Source organism: Anser cygnoides, chromosome 14 (genome assembly GCF_040182565.1).
Source record: "Anser cygnoides isolate HZ-2024a breed goose chromosome 14, Taihu_goose_T2T_genome, whole genome shotgun sequence".
Taxonomy (NCBI): domain Eukaryota; kingdom Metazoa; phylum Chordata; class Aves; order Anseriformes; family Anatidae; genus Anser; species Anser cygnoides.
This window is the reverse complement of record NC_089886.1, coordinates 2395758-2411353: the sequence shown is the minus strand read 5'-3', so window position 1 is coordinate 2411353 and position 15596 is coordinate 2395758. Positions and strand designations below refer to the sequence as shown.

At 44.4% G+C, this 15596-nt stretch overlaps 1 protein-coding gene across 2 annotated transcripts; it reads right to left on the bottom strand.

Moving 5' to 3' along the window:
* Window positions 1–1106: 1106 nt before the first annotated feature.
* LOC106032700 (uncharacterized) lies at window positions 1107–12960 on the bottom strand. 2 transcript variants are annotated; one of them, XM_066977206.1, is made up of 4 exons: window positions 10795–12960; window positions 10470–10516; window positions 3467–3794; window positions 1107–2977 (listed from the first exon to the last, which is right to left on the bottom strand). In XM_066977206.1, exons 1-4 carry the CDS (start codon window positions 10863–10865, stop codon window positions 2758–2760), a joined length of 666 nt encoding a protein of 221 aa, XP_066833307.1. In that variant the 5' UTR covers window positions 10866–12960; the 3' UTR covers window positions 1107–2757. The 2 variants fall into 2 exon arrangements, with proteins under 2 accessions (XP_066833307.1, XP_047913357.2); XM_048057400.2 differs by having other exon boundaries at window positions 10470–12960.
* Between the last annotated feature and the right edge of the window lie 2636 nt (window positions 12961–15596).

The following is a 15596-nucleotide window of genomic DNA, read 5'->3' as shown; positions in this document are numbered from 1 at the left end:
CTTTGGTTTAACCAGTCAGAGAGCTGTGTGAGTGATATTCGCCCCCAGCTCCAGACCATCAGGGATGCTCAGACCCAGAGGTTTGCAATAGATTTGTTTCTGGTACGGAGAAGAGCACGTACTGAGGAGGCAGCCTGCAGGCATCAACTGGAAAGAGAAAAGTCATAGCTTTGCCCTGGGAAAGAATACAAGCATCACAGTTTTAGGGAAGAGATGTTCATTCTGCTGGAAGAAAATTATACTCCCTTCTTCACTACAGAAGTATTTCAGATCACTAAAATATGCAGACCATTTTTGTATATTCCACAGGCTCCAAACCATAAAAATTTACAGCTGAATGCAGCTCCATGGCAGGCTGACAGTGGTAAAGGAGGCTAGACCATGACTTGTTATGTAAATAAGCCTATAAAAGTCTTGATTTTTTACATGAAAATCAGATCTGCAACAACCGTTCTGCCTCAGCTTTGTGGATTGTTTAATTCCTATGTACACAATTATGCGGTGTTACCATACAGAGAAGGCATTTTATAAACCTTTAAATGATCAATCAGTTAAATAAATAAGTATCTCTGGTGATGCCATACTAACTTTTTAGGAAGTGCCTCATCCTTCTGTCATTAACTTAATAAGCTTGAATAATGTTTTCACAGCAATTACCACCAGTGGGTCAATGTCTGCTATTAGCAACCTTTCCTCCATGGATCATGAACATAATAAACCATGACAGCCCCAAAAGACAACGGGTGTCATAAGACTTTCTCCAGTATCAGTGCCAGGCTGCTTTAATGTGGCACTTATTGTGACAATAGATTGTCGAGGATCATTCAGTGCAACAACAATTTATTGTCTCAGTGGGAGTTTTCTCATTTTGAGAAGTTCAGCAAGCTCTGTAAGTCTGTAAATTATATCAGATGTAAGAGGAAAGTACATCTATACCAAAGTGTTTTGTGGCAAATAAAAGTTGTACCTGCTCTGAAACTGCTTTTTCAGGCTGTATTTCCTCACCCTGCATTGTTACCTTTTGGCATTAGTTTGCATGGGATCAGGTGGGCACAACATTTCAGGCTTTAAAGCATTGCCTCGCAGAGGAAGTGCCAGTGAAATGTTTCAGAACAAGCAGTACTTGGCGGCTAAACTTAATTAAAAGCAATGTGATTTAAACACAACACCTGGGGGTCACGTGGAGGCTGTGGAGGTTAATTGTAATTGTTACTGTATTACGATCCAAACTCCAATTTTCATTCGTTGTATGCAATAAATCCTACAAAGTCAGGTTATGAAAAAAAAGAAGCTCTATATACAAGGCATGCATCATCTCTAATTCAAATATAGGAAAGAGTTCAACAAACAGCAGTTAAGCCTCTGAACACCTTTGTGCAGCTGGCAAATAACCCATTTTATAGGCTGGTTAAGCTGATAGTGCAGATGTTGTGCCGGACCCCCAGTGACTTCAGGGCAAGCAGGGGGCAGCCCCCACACCGGGCTCCAAGGAGCCAACCATGCGTACCCCCTGTCCAGCAGGGACACTTACTGTGAGTGTAGGATGACTAGGAAACACAATGCTAAAAAATCTTTCATTGTAATAAAAATGGACATTTTTTTTCTCATAAATACGTTGTTGAGCTTTTTATGTTCTTATGCAAAATATCTGCATGGACAAATTTGTCCAGAGAAGTCCAAAAAACTCTTCCTGAACGGTGATAGGTGGCCCTTATAGCCTGAACGTCCAGCCCGGAGGGTCTGATCCTGTGGTGGGTGGTTTGGAATAATATACTCCCGTTTTTAAGCACCAGCCCTTGCAGAGTGAAACTTAACCTTCTCCAGCTGGGGAAAGCGAGCCAGGGCTTTCAACAGGCAAAGGAGCTGCAAGGGATCAGGCCCCTTGAACACGATGCACCCTTTGTGACGGATCGCGCTAAGCCCACAGCAAGCAATAATGATGGATTCCCTGAAAAATATAATTTTATTGAATAAACAAACAAACAAAAAAATCACATTCCTACAGAGTGTGTGGATAGCATTTGAGGTATTGATTTGAAAATAGATTCTACGTTCATCTCTAAGTTCTTTTCTCCTGCCATTTTGAAGTACCAAAGTACCACGAAGTACCATGCAAGTCCATGGTTGGTTCCGCAACACACAGAAAATTATTGTATTTCCTCTGCAGAGCTTAACATGATTTGTGCAATCATGGGTTTGAAAAGCAAACCCCACCTCTGTCATCCCTTCTTGAAAACGTTTCAGTTATTCCCAGTTTCAATTATTTTAAATTTCACCAGTGTGATCAGCATATTTAAAATTCAATCAGCCTTCTAGTTTAAAACATTTCATGTGTGTGTCACACTAACAATCAACAAGAGTCCTGAATTTAACATCTGTTCCTACTAGTAAATGGTTTTAATTTGAGAATTGAAAAAATATATAAAGTAATTACTAGGCACTCAATCACAATGAATAATGTGTTTGCTACCAGCAGTTCTGTCCTGTCAGCAGAAACTCTGGAGAGGCAGAGTGGCAGAAAAGTGGTATTGCTAGAAACTGGGAAAAAAAATCAAAATACCGGCGTTGGGAGCAGTCTCAAAACGGCTGCGTCGGTGTCTGCCACTCCTCAGCCCCCCCATCACCTCCTCAGCAAACACCACTCATTTTGCTAGATGCTGACCCTTGGGGGTTGCACCAATATTTACTCTGCAAGCAGTAAATCTGGTTGACTTGAGAATGAAAGGAAAATAAAACAGTGGTCAAAAGGTCTGTGAGCTACAGAGCAATCCTGCCCAGCCTCTGCCATGTAGGAGGATGTGATGCCTGCAGAAAAGCCGTGCCTCCATCCCGCGGGCAGGGAGAGCAGCGTGGGCAGTCCCGCAGAGGCTCCGGTGCTGGGGCTGCAGGGAGCCGGGTGCCTTCCAGCCCCTCGCTGTTGCTGCAGCTCCTGGGGAGATGCTCTCCTCCTGCCAGATCCACAAACAAAACGCCGTGCCTTGAAAAAGGGAATAAAAATACACGTTACGAACTTCAAAAGACAAATCAGTTTGTCTGATTTGTTTTGCATGTGACTATGCAGGTCATACCACTTGCGTTTCTTGTGGAAATCAAAATTCAAGCATAGAATTCTGTCCTGAGCACTGAAAGCTCTTATGCTGAAGATTGCAGCAGACCAGAGGCATTTTCACCCTAGGCTTTTGTGGAGAACACAGGAGTGGATGCCAACAGGTCTCTGGGAAAGCCTGGACCAAGAACACACAAGCCGGCAGATCAGACAGGAATGTGCTTTTTACCTAAAGCAAAGTAAGCACATTTTTATCTCCTGTTTTATATCACTGCAGGTAGCATTAGCACAGGCTGATGCAGTGGATTTATCCCCTGAAGAGCCTTACCCCACTGTTTAGTCTAGCAAACAGCACACGCCGCTGCCTGACACACACAGCTTGATTCATTTTACGTGTTTGTTCTTTCCCGAATCACTTACCGGGGAGGATTTATGACTGCACCGTGCACCAGACAGGGAGCAGCACGCACGTGGTGCTGGCTTAGCAGCTCTGCCGGCAGCTCCTCGAGCCGGGTGCGATGTGTGGGATGCAGAGCCAGCAGCGTCCACCACCACCCGAAATGCTTTGAGCAAAGCCCACGCGTCATCTTTGCCCTGATGCCCTGCCGATGTGCATATTTGACACTGGCACTTGATGGGGATTGTGGTGGTTGCTGAACCTTGCGAAAATAGACACCGCTTGCATGAAGCTGGGGGCTGGCTCTCTGCTTAACTAATCTTCTAGCCATTAGGAATGATCCCTTGAAACCTGCAGATGGATAAAAGTGATATCAAAAGCCATTATGCCTGCCACATTTCTCTTCCCTTCCTACAATGCTTTATTTCTGGTTCCTGACAGCCAGTCCCACGACAGCTCCAGGAGAACCAACCACCATGCACCTACGGGCGCTTACAGAGACAGGGAAACGTCCCCTTCACACTGTGTGCCAGTGAAGTGCCCATGAAATGCCTGTGGTATCCGGGGGGTTACCAAAAGGGCCCTTTCGTGTTGCTGCTAAATGCAAAGCACTCTACAAAGACGATACAGTCTGCGCAGCACCACTGACCTTGCTGGGATAAGGTACGTTCTTCTCCTTTTTCATGTCATCCTCAAAGCCTGAACACCAAACTGCAAAAAGAGGCTGCAAAAAATTCCCCGTATGGAACCTGGGCACGCGATGCTGAGCTGGAAGCCCACTTAACGGCCAGTGACACAACAGGGCAGGGCTCTGGCTGTTAGAGCAGGCTGAATCGCCTACCGTGATCAAGGCAGCTCATGAAATCAATCAGATTTTCACTCAAAGGCAGAAAAATACCCGCGTCATGGTGACCCAGCCCTTGGGGCTGCTCCACGGAAATGCCTTGTGTGTTAAACCCGTGCACACGCTGCAGGACGAAGGCGACGCGATGTGCACCGGAGCACAACCGATGGCATTTGTCAACTCATTCATCTTACAAGTGGTAATTTTAACAATTCGCCGTCCTTGGAGAAATTACCAAATCCTGTACAAAACTACCAGTTTTTAAATGACCACATTCCTCTCAACATTTCTTTTATTCCAGAAGTAATATTTTTCCTTGCAAATGCCTAATTCTTCCATTGCAATTATTTTTGTGATCATTGAGCAGCAATTAAATAATAAAGCATCATGAGCCCTATACATTCTCTCTGCCACGAACATTACTGATGCAAATTCCACTGAAGGCAGCGCAGAAAAAAAGTCATCACTGCTTCCAGCTCATTGGCTTTAACCCAGAAAAAAAAATACATATTTTATAGAAACATCTTCTGATGATTCAGTGTATATTGAGGAGGAAGGGGAAATTACAGAAGAAAATATGGGAGCAGTTCCAAATTACTGCCATTATACTGATGTCAAATTAAAGCTCCGAGCCAATAGATGGGTTTGGAGTGTCTAGAAACAATTTCTTTTTTTTTTTTTTCTGCCAAAATTCTGGTTTGTTGAGTTTAACACAGACATCTTTTACTTGTGCCTAGGGAAATTAGAAATAAGCTTGCATGGGACTTGTTACCTAACAATTGGTGCCTGTGGAGCTGACAGAAGCGTGACTGGATGCCCTCACACAGCGTGACACCTGCATGAGACTAACCCCGTCTGCAGCGCTCCGTCCGCAGGTGCCCAGCCTTGGGGTGATGCTCGTGCCTGCAAACCAAACCTCGGCCGTGCTGTAGGCGGGTGAGGCTGCTGCTAGCACAGTTATGTCCCCTGAGTGCACCCATGGGTGCAGCTACCCAGCACTGCACAGGCTTGGACATTTTCCCAATATCATGGACATTTTCCCAATATCATTTGGACCTATATTTTAGCATTCTTATTTATGTTTAGCACATTCGCAGATGTGGGGAAACAGATATAAAGAAAATAGCAATTATTTTGTAATACAGAGGTGGAGAAAACACAGATTCACTTATTTTTGCCGCCAAAGTGAGGCAACTATTTCATGTCTCGCTCTTGCTGGCAATGCTCCATTCAGTTCATAATTTAGATGTATGATTTTGTGCTTCAGATCTGCTCAGTCAGATGCACGACACAACTCTTAATTATTTCAAAATTATTTAAATGGAATAACAAATCTAGTGTTTGATGTAACGTGGCTGCCTGACCCAAAGAAATATACGGACTATTATCATGTTTCCCAAGTGGATTTTTTTTGCCATAAATCAGTCCCTAATTATTGGCTAAACTTGAAATGATTGCTTGGTGTAATTGTGATGTTTTGCCACATTGTTTCAGACAAGAACAATACAATGCTCCTGATGAAAACAAATGTACAGACTCTACTTCCAGGCCAAAATGCAAATGCTGTTGGTCTGATGGTTAGGATTATAATAAACAGAAGTGACTTTAAAAAAAAAAAAAAAAAAAAACAGGCTGGGGAACTTGCACTACTTATTTTCTAAACAGGAAAACTCACTAAATGATTTGATCCAATTAATGCTTTCCCCATTTTCTAACCGTTAAAGGGAATGCTATAGAGATATGCTTCTGTTTGTTGTTGTTGTTTTATTTTGTGTTTAACTGAGTGGGGAATTATTGTTGTTCTTTGAATGTATCTTCAGGTTTGTGTTTATATGTATCTCTGCAGAACCCGTAACAAAGATCACGGTAAATGCTAACAAATGTAGATAGGCCTGGTAATGAAACAGTATAGCCATGAGCAGAGGTTTCTGGTTAGAGGAAAAAACAGCGCATCTTAAACATGGTTTTAAAACATTCCTCTATAATAATTCATCTAAAAAAAAAAATTAAAATAATAATTAAATAAAACAGAACTGCAAATGTGGCACATTATAAGTCTAAGACAACATTCTAAATCCAAACTTAAAGTGGTGAAGTCCTCTTTAAAGACTCTAAATTAAAATTTAAAGTGAAGTCCTCTAAATTAAAAATAATGAATGGTAGTATTACTGATTTATCATCTCTAGAAGTATATTTTTTCAAGTACCTAGTTAAACTTCAAGTAAGCTCCTCGATCAGAATGCTTTTACCCTCAGGGCAGTTCCCTAAATGCGTGTTTCAGTTGCTTTTAGGGATCTAGTCCGTGCTCTTTCTTTGATTGCTCCGGGAGGCTAAACAAAGAATAGGCTGCTGCAGCATGAGCAAGGATGAAGAGAGCCAGGAAGAAGACATGAAACAAAAGCTCTGCCCTCAATCCTGCTCCATTTTGTACAGCCTTGTTTAAGTACCTGAAGGGAGGGTGTCAAGAGCGTGGGGCCAGACTCTTTTTAGTGGTGCCCAGCGGCAGGACCAGAGGCAACGGGCACAGATCGAAGTACAGGAGGTTCCAGCTGAATATGAGGAAACATTTATTTACTGGGAAGGGTGACAGAGCACCGGCACAGGTTGCCCGGAGAGGCAGTGGAGTCTCCTTCTGCGGAGATAATCAACTCCCACCTGGATGCCATCCTGCGCACCGTGCTCTAGGTGACCATGCTTGGCAGGGGGATGGAGCAGATGATCTCCAGAGCTCCCTTCCCACCTCGGCCATTCTGTGATAACCTCGAAAAAGCTCCTCAGACTTCTACAGTATTTGGGATGAAAAGAAGGACTCCTTTTCACTTGCATTTTAATCTGTATACCACTTTTTTTTCTTACTATATTCTTATTAAATGTAAATGTAGCTTTGCCTATATAATATGGTAAAGCATGCCTCCTTTATTTGTATTATATGCATATGTATACATACACAAAAAGAAAGGGAAAGAGCAGCTCTTCACAAAGCCCTGCCTTTTTGTACCGGGCTTCCTGCCTGCTTAACCTGAAGCTATGGTCTTTGCAGAGCACCCGAATTACTGAGGTATGCAGTAATACACGCTGTGACCCAGAGTGCAGGATGAAGCCCCTTCTTGCAAGTAATAGTCTGAGCTGTCCATTTTTTAAAATGGAAAAATATATATATATATTATGTACTACCTTCAAAATAACTATGCTTGCTCTCTCTCTGACAAGTTTACCTATCTATCTAAAAAGAAGAGTATATCTTAACTATGGTCTCTTGAGTGGAATCCCTTCCAAAACATAACAAGCCATCAGTGAGCTACAGCCCGGGGACGTTACCTCCTGTGCTGGAGCTGTGAACCGAAGCCGTGCGCAGTGACACAGCAGCGATTCCTCCAGAGAGTGCATTGCCAAACCAACGCTGAAGCTCCCAGTTCTGCCACTTAAATTGTGGAAGAAATAACCAAGGGACTTGCAGAAAACGCAGACTGACTAAGTCTGCAGTAATTTATCTGTTGGCTTTCTACAGGAAATGAATGTTTGTAAACAGTTGCCAAAATGAGTTCACCCCTCATTCTCTTAGATTTACTGTTTGCTTTCGGAAGTGCAGAGCGTGATCTAATCACGGCAGCAATTATCAGCAGACTTAAAGAAGGAAAACACTTAGTGGGTGCAAATAAAAAAGGTTCTTTTTGTCACTATTGACCACCATAAGTTGTTTTTCTGAAATGTTCCTTAGTGAAGCTCCCCTGCGGCTGGGGCTTGGGGCTGTGCATCCCCAGTGCTTGCGCTCCTGGCCAGGACCTGCCTGCAGACCTCCCCGCTAACTCCACCAGCCCGAGCCCAGCCCTACGTCTTTTTGCTCTTCTGCCTCTGTTGAAGGCGTTCACATAGAAATGATCCGTGCTAATCTCACTCATCAACAATTACCAGGGCATGGGACAGTAACTTTGAATTACCATGAAGTGCCATTGTAATTAATTTCCAATTGCTGTCAGCAGTCCTTTTATTCATCGTGATTTTTCCACCCCTTATCCCCAGCCCTAATTTTGGCCTTTAGCTCACCAGTCGTGTGACAGTTGGTTCTATGCCACCCACAGCCCTCCTGAATTTCTATTACTCCGAGAGGCTGTGGTGGGAGCTGCTGTGTGACAACAGCTATGGCTCCCCAGCTTCTGGGCAGAGTGTTTCATATCAAAGTATTTTTGGCATGTCTGCATCGACCAGCAATGCTGATACAGGGGAGGAACATGCCCCCGTGTGGAGGGGTGGGTTGGCCAACAGACCGACCTGCGGTGGGCATGAACGCTGGAAATACAGGCGCACACACAACTTAGCAGCCTTTCTCACACATGTGCACGTTCACACAGGCAGGATTAAAGTCTTTACAATAGCAGACGCAGCCAGGGAGCTCAGCAGCTCAGCCTCGAGGCATCCTTGCTTGGCTGGCATAAGGGGCTCCTGTGCAAGTGACCACATTGAGCAACAAAAGCGTTTGCTGCGAGCAAACCCCTGTGTCTGCACTGCCATTTTGATGAATTTATCAAGCACGGTAAGCTTTAGCTCATTCTTAGCCTGTGCTCCATGACAGTGACAGTGCTTCATGGGCATGAGAAGTGACGTGTCGCCCTGCTGGCCCCAACGTGCCTGGCTTTGGGGACCGCTTGGCACCCACTGATGCCAGTGCTCGCCCTTTCCTGCACATCCAGCAGGAGAGCTGATGGAAATGAAGGTCAGAAACTGCGACTGCTTTGACTCCTCTTTCACAGGTACATACTCCAGTCAAAATGGCTGGTTGTTTAGTCATTTCCCCATTACATATGATACAGCTCTACTCATGGGTTACCTGTTTCAACAAACGTCAACCTGCTATGGAAAATGTGAGAGAAAACACTTCATTAATTGACTTGCCTGAGATCAGCAATCAACATGACTAACCTACCCTTCACGACCAGGAAAATACAAACTGAATCATTCCTGCAGCCTTCATTTATGCACTTCCATCCAGGTGCAGAGAAAACACATTTCATATTAAATCCAAACCACATAGTGGACATAAATTTATACAAAAGTATTAAATTGTTCCTATTTATAACGTAATTCTGGATGAGATTATAGATTCCTGGCTTGGATTGACTGCAAAGAAGAAATTCTCCATCCTGTGACTTGATTAAAATACATTATGAAAGGAAGATGGCAGCAAGGCAGCATTTTCAAGTTCGGAAAAAAGCAGCCGCCTTGCCCTGCTGAATGTCCTTTTGAGCAGCAGGAGCTGCTTTAGCAGACTGCAGCTTGTTTGCTGCTCACTCAGATAAGCCCAGCTCCAGAATGCCACATTTTCCATTCCACATATCCATTTAAAATTCCTGTTTCATATGCTATTCTGAGACCCGTTACTTGCAATCTGGATCTTAATGCAAATATTTAAAGCTCAAGATAGAAACAGGAATAGCTAGCTTGAGAAACTGATAAAGCATTAGAAAGCCTTTTATCTTCCCAAGTTACCATTTCACATTTGATTCAGCATGGTAAGTAATTGTGCATGGGCCCGTATGTGTGTTCTCATTAATGAAAATAAGGACAACAAGAACAAACAGCTGAAATAAGTGTCAGATGAAAATCTAATTTTTAGTAAACAAGTATGAGAACATTTCCCGCTGCTTGGCCCCGGGGGGCTGTGAGTGACAAGAGGGGCTGATCCCTACCCTGAACCCGAGGGCTGCAGCATCCCTCAGCTTGCCTGGGGACTTGAGCCTGCTCCACCGCCTGCATTGCCCAGTTCAGGCCGGGTTGGATCCTGCACCTCCTGCTCGCCCTGCAGGCTCCTTCCCACTGCACTGCAGAGGGCTCTGGCTGCTGGAAGTTGGCTTTAAAGAAAGCAGCAGCAGCCTCGCTCCTCACAGCACTGGCCATGCTGGTTGGAAAGATTCATTGCCAACGAGCTGATGTTACCTGCAGCATTTTACATCAGACTCCCCAAGCTCCTGGACTTGTCCTCGTCTCCCTCTTCCCTTTTCTCCCTTTCAGTAGCACTCTCACAGACCACGGTTGTGTCTGTCTTCCCACCGTGCAATACTCTGCTTTGAGGAATAGTGATCGCCATCCGTTATTGGCAGCAGACAGAGACACGATAAGAAATTCAATTCAGGTGGCAAGCCAGGGCGGCAGAGTCAACACAGACACACCGCGGACAAAACACTAACCTGCAGATGATGCTGTCAGAGGGGAGACTGCCACAGCACGCTTCTGCCTGGAATCAGTAAAACAGAGACATATTTCAGCAGATGAAGACATTATGAGGCTCGGCCCCATCCTTTGCCACATGATCTGCGACATCTTTTCCCCTTGGGATGTGGTTTTGTGTGTGAAGAGATAACCCAGTGCTGACACCCACCAAAGCCAAAACGACCCAGCTCTTCCTTTGCTACTTGCTTTGCCCGGTGCCTCTATGGAAGCACGGACCTGCAGCGGCATCCAGAGAGCAGCCCCGAAGCCCAGCCCAGGACCCAGCGATGGGTCACAGCAGACCTGCTTGCTCTGTCCTGGGGGTGCAGCAAGGCCGGGGCTCTCCTCCAGCAGCACGCAGAACAGTCTTGCATCCTTTGCTAAGCACACCACTCTTCTGTGCATCTGTGACCGTTTTGCTACTGCTTCCTGTAGCTGTAGCACATAGAAACTCAAAACAGATCAGACAGAGGATTTCTCTTTGTACCATATCTGACAGCAGCCAGACCTCGGTATGTCTCCTGAGAATATACAGACCCAAGCACTGTGCCTCATCCCCCGAACTTGACCTCCTGACACTTAAAACCATAGTACACGGCTTGAAACCTTTCCCAAGTGCTTGTCTCAACCAGTTGCAATTTCGGGCATCCCTTGTAACCATCAGGATCATCTTCCTGGTATCCCTGGATTTAGCATTTCAGATCTATGAGAGAATTCAGAAGACATTTCTGGACTGTATTTTCAACTGCGTCTTTCCTTACTGAGTTAACAGCCAAATGTCCCTAATGTTGCTTTTATAGGGATAATCAAAGATATGTACCGTAGCAAATATATCTCTAATAAAATGAAATGTCTGAATTGAATGAAATGAGATTCTGTTGATATCTTCAGCTGGAAAATCAACCCACTTCTTCCTAAATTAACCTGGCCTTCAGTCTCTTAACACCTAATTGTTACTTCACTGGTATCCACTAATGGGCTGTAAATCAAAGGAATGCGAATGATAATTGGAACTGTTTAAATTCCTTATTGATTTGGTTCAGTAGTTTTCAGCTTCCTGAGTCTGGCTCTGCCAATGCACTGTCTGTGTGCATGCATATGTGTGTGTGTGTGTGTGTGCACATGAGTGTGCCTCTGAGCGTGCATGCACATACATTTATGTTCCTGGCATATTTTTTTATACTCATGCAGTCTATGAAATTCAGCTGGGGAATGGTGAAACCACAATAATGTATATTCAACAAGTGCTAAATCTTAGTTTGGTGATCAAATCCTCCAGATCTATTAAAAATGTCATCTAAATATATCATTTCTTTGCAACTCAATATTCAATTTTAACATTCCAGCCATACCAGTCTCCTCATCTGGCTTCACTAACGCCAGCTAGGTTGAACTTAGGCTCAGTGTAAGCACTGTACATAGCTAAGACCACAGGCTCTGACCTGGCATCATGCTGTGTCTGCGGAGGTACAGGTGCAAATTCTCCCTGCCCCAGATTTGAAGGGACACCTCCAAAGCAGGAGCTTCCGAAGTATTTTCTTCTCTGCTCACTGCCCGCACAGCATATGTTAATTCAGATTTTAAAATAGGTACCTTTTCAGAGAAAAATGAATTGCATGTTATAAGAGAATATGATACTCCCAGCAGCATCTCCAGGACCCACACAGGGTTGAGAAACAGAGGGTTTCTCTGCATAACTGCACGTTGGTTATGTTTATCTGCTGAAATGAAGAGTGACAGCGGAAACCAAAAGGTACCCAAAAAGGTAACACTCATAACACAGAGAGATAAAAGGCAGTGTCATTTGCACACGCAGACATATTGGAAGGAATCGGAAAATTCCCACGATTTGTCTTGTTTGGCACACAGATGACAGCCGTGACCTGGTGAAGCTGCAGCGTGCATCTAGCCTCCAGCCACCCCACGCAGAGGTCGGTTCCCGTGGGCATTTCACCTGCCCAGCGCCGACCCGCCCCAGCTCCTTACTGCAAGGCACCATCAGCCACCACAGCCTGACCTGCTCCGTGCTGGGCTGCTCCTTCCTGGCTTCTAGAATGCCCCAAAGAATAGCAGCAAAAGGGCATCCCTGTGCATTAGCCTCTCTGTACATAAAGGTACATTTTATGTATTTTCAGACATGCTTCCAGCCCTGTCTCAATGCGAGTACTGACTGAACATTTAAGTAATCTCTGTTTTAACACACTCACTCCCTTTATCAAACACAGCACTTACCAGTGGCGGGTCAGAGCCAGCAGATGCGATGGAGACCTCTGTGAGCCTGAGCCCATGCTGAGGCAGATCACTTCGTGCAGGGAGCAAATGCCCTTCAGCCACGAGTAACGGGCGGTGTGTGAAACAACACAATGAGGGCTGAAACTGAAGCCAGAAAGTGCACTTTTACACTGGGCAAGGTGAGAAAAATTAAACATTTTTTTAATGCTATCAGTAATTAGGTTTGATTTTTTTTTTTTTCCCCAGAATGAGGATATATGAAATATGGATCATGTTTCTCGTGTGCTTTCATTTGAGAAGATAATACAGCTAATATAGTGCAGCATACTTGGAAGCATAGTGTCTTGATCTCACCTGGTTTTAATTAAAAATATTGCAAATATGTCCTCTGAAGCATTTTGCATTAGTCCTGTCAGGTCTTCCGGCAAAGCCTTTCTGCAATCAAAAGGTGCTAGGCAAGTTTAAAGTAAGTGAATTGGTGTCTCCATCCTTGGCAGGGTTTACTGAAAATAGTAACATTTTTATGCACTGAATATTTTCTCACTCAAGGCAAGTTGGATATGTTCTATCAGATTATCAACAGGTGGTAATATGTTGATATTCTAATGTTGCTGAAATAAAGATATCATGAAAAGTGCAGTGTACGATTTTTATCTCAAGGAAGTCTAATGCAATATGCCACTTCAAATTTTAGTTATATGGCCTTACACCATGAAGAACAGTAGGGATTTTGGCTGCATCATGGAGCATCTTTTATGGCATTTCAACCTTACTTTTTTTTTTTTTTTTTTAATACAGCATTATAAGACAAATATTATTAGTGCAAAGAGCTTTAAAATCAAAGTACTTGAAAGTTTAGAATACTGAGAAATACATCAGTCCCTAAAGACTGCACGCAGCACCAGGATGAGCAGCAGAGTGTGCCTTCCCTGCCACGTCAACAAGTATTTTAAATCCTTGGAGAGAAAGCTCCACAATTACATATGAGGGAAACCATCTAGGCAAGTAAATACTCAGAGATTTCCCCTGATGAAAGGGCATGCTGGCTGTGAGTTCCTGAGACAGTTCAACATCACTTTGCAGTTCAGGCAGGAGCTGATGAACAACTCATGATGGGTAACGAGGAAAAAAGTTCATTAATTAGAGAGTTTGGAAGCCTTCCAGTGGGAAAAGGGAACTGGGAGTTTTCCTGTTGATGTTACAAATGATCCCTTGCAGTGAGAGGGTTAAAGGAGACGAGACGAGACATATGTGCAGCACATAGCAACACACTTCTGTTGCTGGCAGATTATCTATATAAAATGCCAAATATTAAAGTAACTATTCCCTGGGCTCTAAAGGGGAGGACTTCATCTCAGTTTGTTTGCAAAGATAAATGTTCCCTTACTTCACAGCTCAATCACAGAGCTAGCAAGTGGCCAGGTGAAAGGGAGAGCAGGCCTGCAGAGGGAGGGGAGCTGCACAGGATAACGCCGAGGAGCATGGGCACCAGGTCTACACCTCAGCACCAAAGCACTTCTCCAGCTGGGTGTTTTGCCACAGACCTTCCTGCCTGTCCGTAATGAGGGAGAATAGAGTTGGTATTCACCCATCAGCACTGCTGTGGCAGTGAGACGATTACAGGAATAAAACCTGCGCCGTCAAAAGAATGGATGGCCACCTACAACCTAATACCTACTGGTTTTGCTGAGCAAAAACACTATTAAGGATGATAAGGCATGGAGACTTATGTTATTGATGTCTTTGCTGCCCGCCTGTCCCTCTGCAGTGGTGCCGCAGTACTGCTCCTTGCAGGAGGCAGAACAAGCAGCAAGCGCTACCTGAAACAGCCTTCAATGTGCTTTTGCTGCCCTTAATCCAAGGAAATTAAATTAAAATAAAAGCAAACCAGTAACACAGCAGGATGAGAATCAATTTTGCTTTAAAATGATCACTGAAGCCTGATCGCAAGCTTATGTAAGCAAAAATATGATCAGGTTTTGAGCGTTTCCTCCACAGCCCTCATCCCCTGCTAGGCCTCGTGGCTCTGAGAGCCCCCCAGCTGGCCTCAGACAGGGCACAAGGAGCAAGGCCTCAGAGCAGACATAGGCTGGTAGCCAAAATTGTCCAAGCCACATCCATGTGCATGTGGCCGAGGCCCTTCCCAGCCTGGGGAAAGCACTCACGTCCTCTGAGCACACCCCGGTGCCCGCCCTGGCACCCCAGCACCCATTACAGTGCCTGGGGTGAGGCCTCCTTGCTGCTGACGAGGACTTTGGAAGAACCAAGGAGAAGCCGAGCTCCAAAGAACTCGTTACAAGCGTTAAACTAATTTGCACCATCTGCATCTTTGTAGCATTTATTATCTGCCAGTTTTCTGGCAAAATTACGTGACAGATAAGCTCAAAGAAACAACATTTTGGGCTGAACATCCGCACAAACAAAGCTATGAAGCCAAATATATGCAGCAGGAGTTTGTTTCCAAGCAGTATGCTCCGCCGGGGAATGGGGGTCACCAGGAGCTCAGCTCGCCCCCCCTGCAGAAATGGCTGGTAACGAAACAACCCTGAGGAAGTCTATGCAGCTTTGAGGAATTATTTAAAATGAAGCAATACTTAAAATCAGCAGCTTTTTTTGGGCGGATAATTCACACACAATAAGGAGGATGGGATTTGTCAAGCAAATTGTTCACTCTATAGAAGCTGCTAAAAAGCTTTCCGAGGTCACCAAGCCATTTTTAGTCTCAGGATGCCTTATGAATATTTCTGTAAGCTGCCTGGCTTCCAACCAGCTGTACCAGCACATCGTCCCACTAGATGCAAGTTAAATTTGCATTGTGTCCTAAGATAATCAGAGTTGTGATCATTTGCATGAAACAAACACTACAAATATTT

What these genes read in the sequence shown, in the direction of transcription:
- LOC106032700 (XM_048057400.2), bottom strand. Translation starts at nt 10,896, where the DNA reads ATGCACAGAAGAGTGGTGTGCTTAGCAAAGGATGCAAGACTGTTCTGC. An exon ending in TCTGACAGCATCATCTGCAG is followed by an intron (nt 3,795 to 10,469) that starts GTTAGTGTTTTG and finishes ATCCATCTGCAG; the next exon opens with GTTTCAAGGGATCATTCCTA. An exon ending in GCAGTCATAAATCCTCCCCG is followed by an intron (nt 2,978 to 3,466) that starts GTAAGTGATTCG and finishes CCCTTTTTCAAG; the next exon opens with GCACGGCGTTTTGTTTGTGG.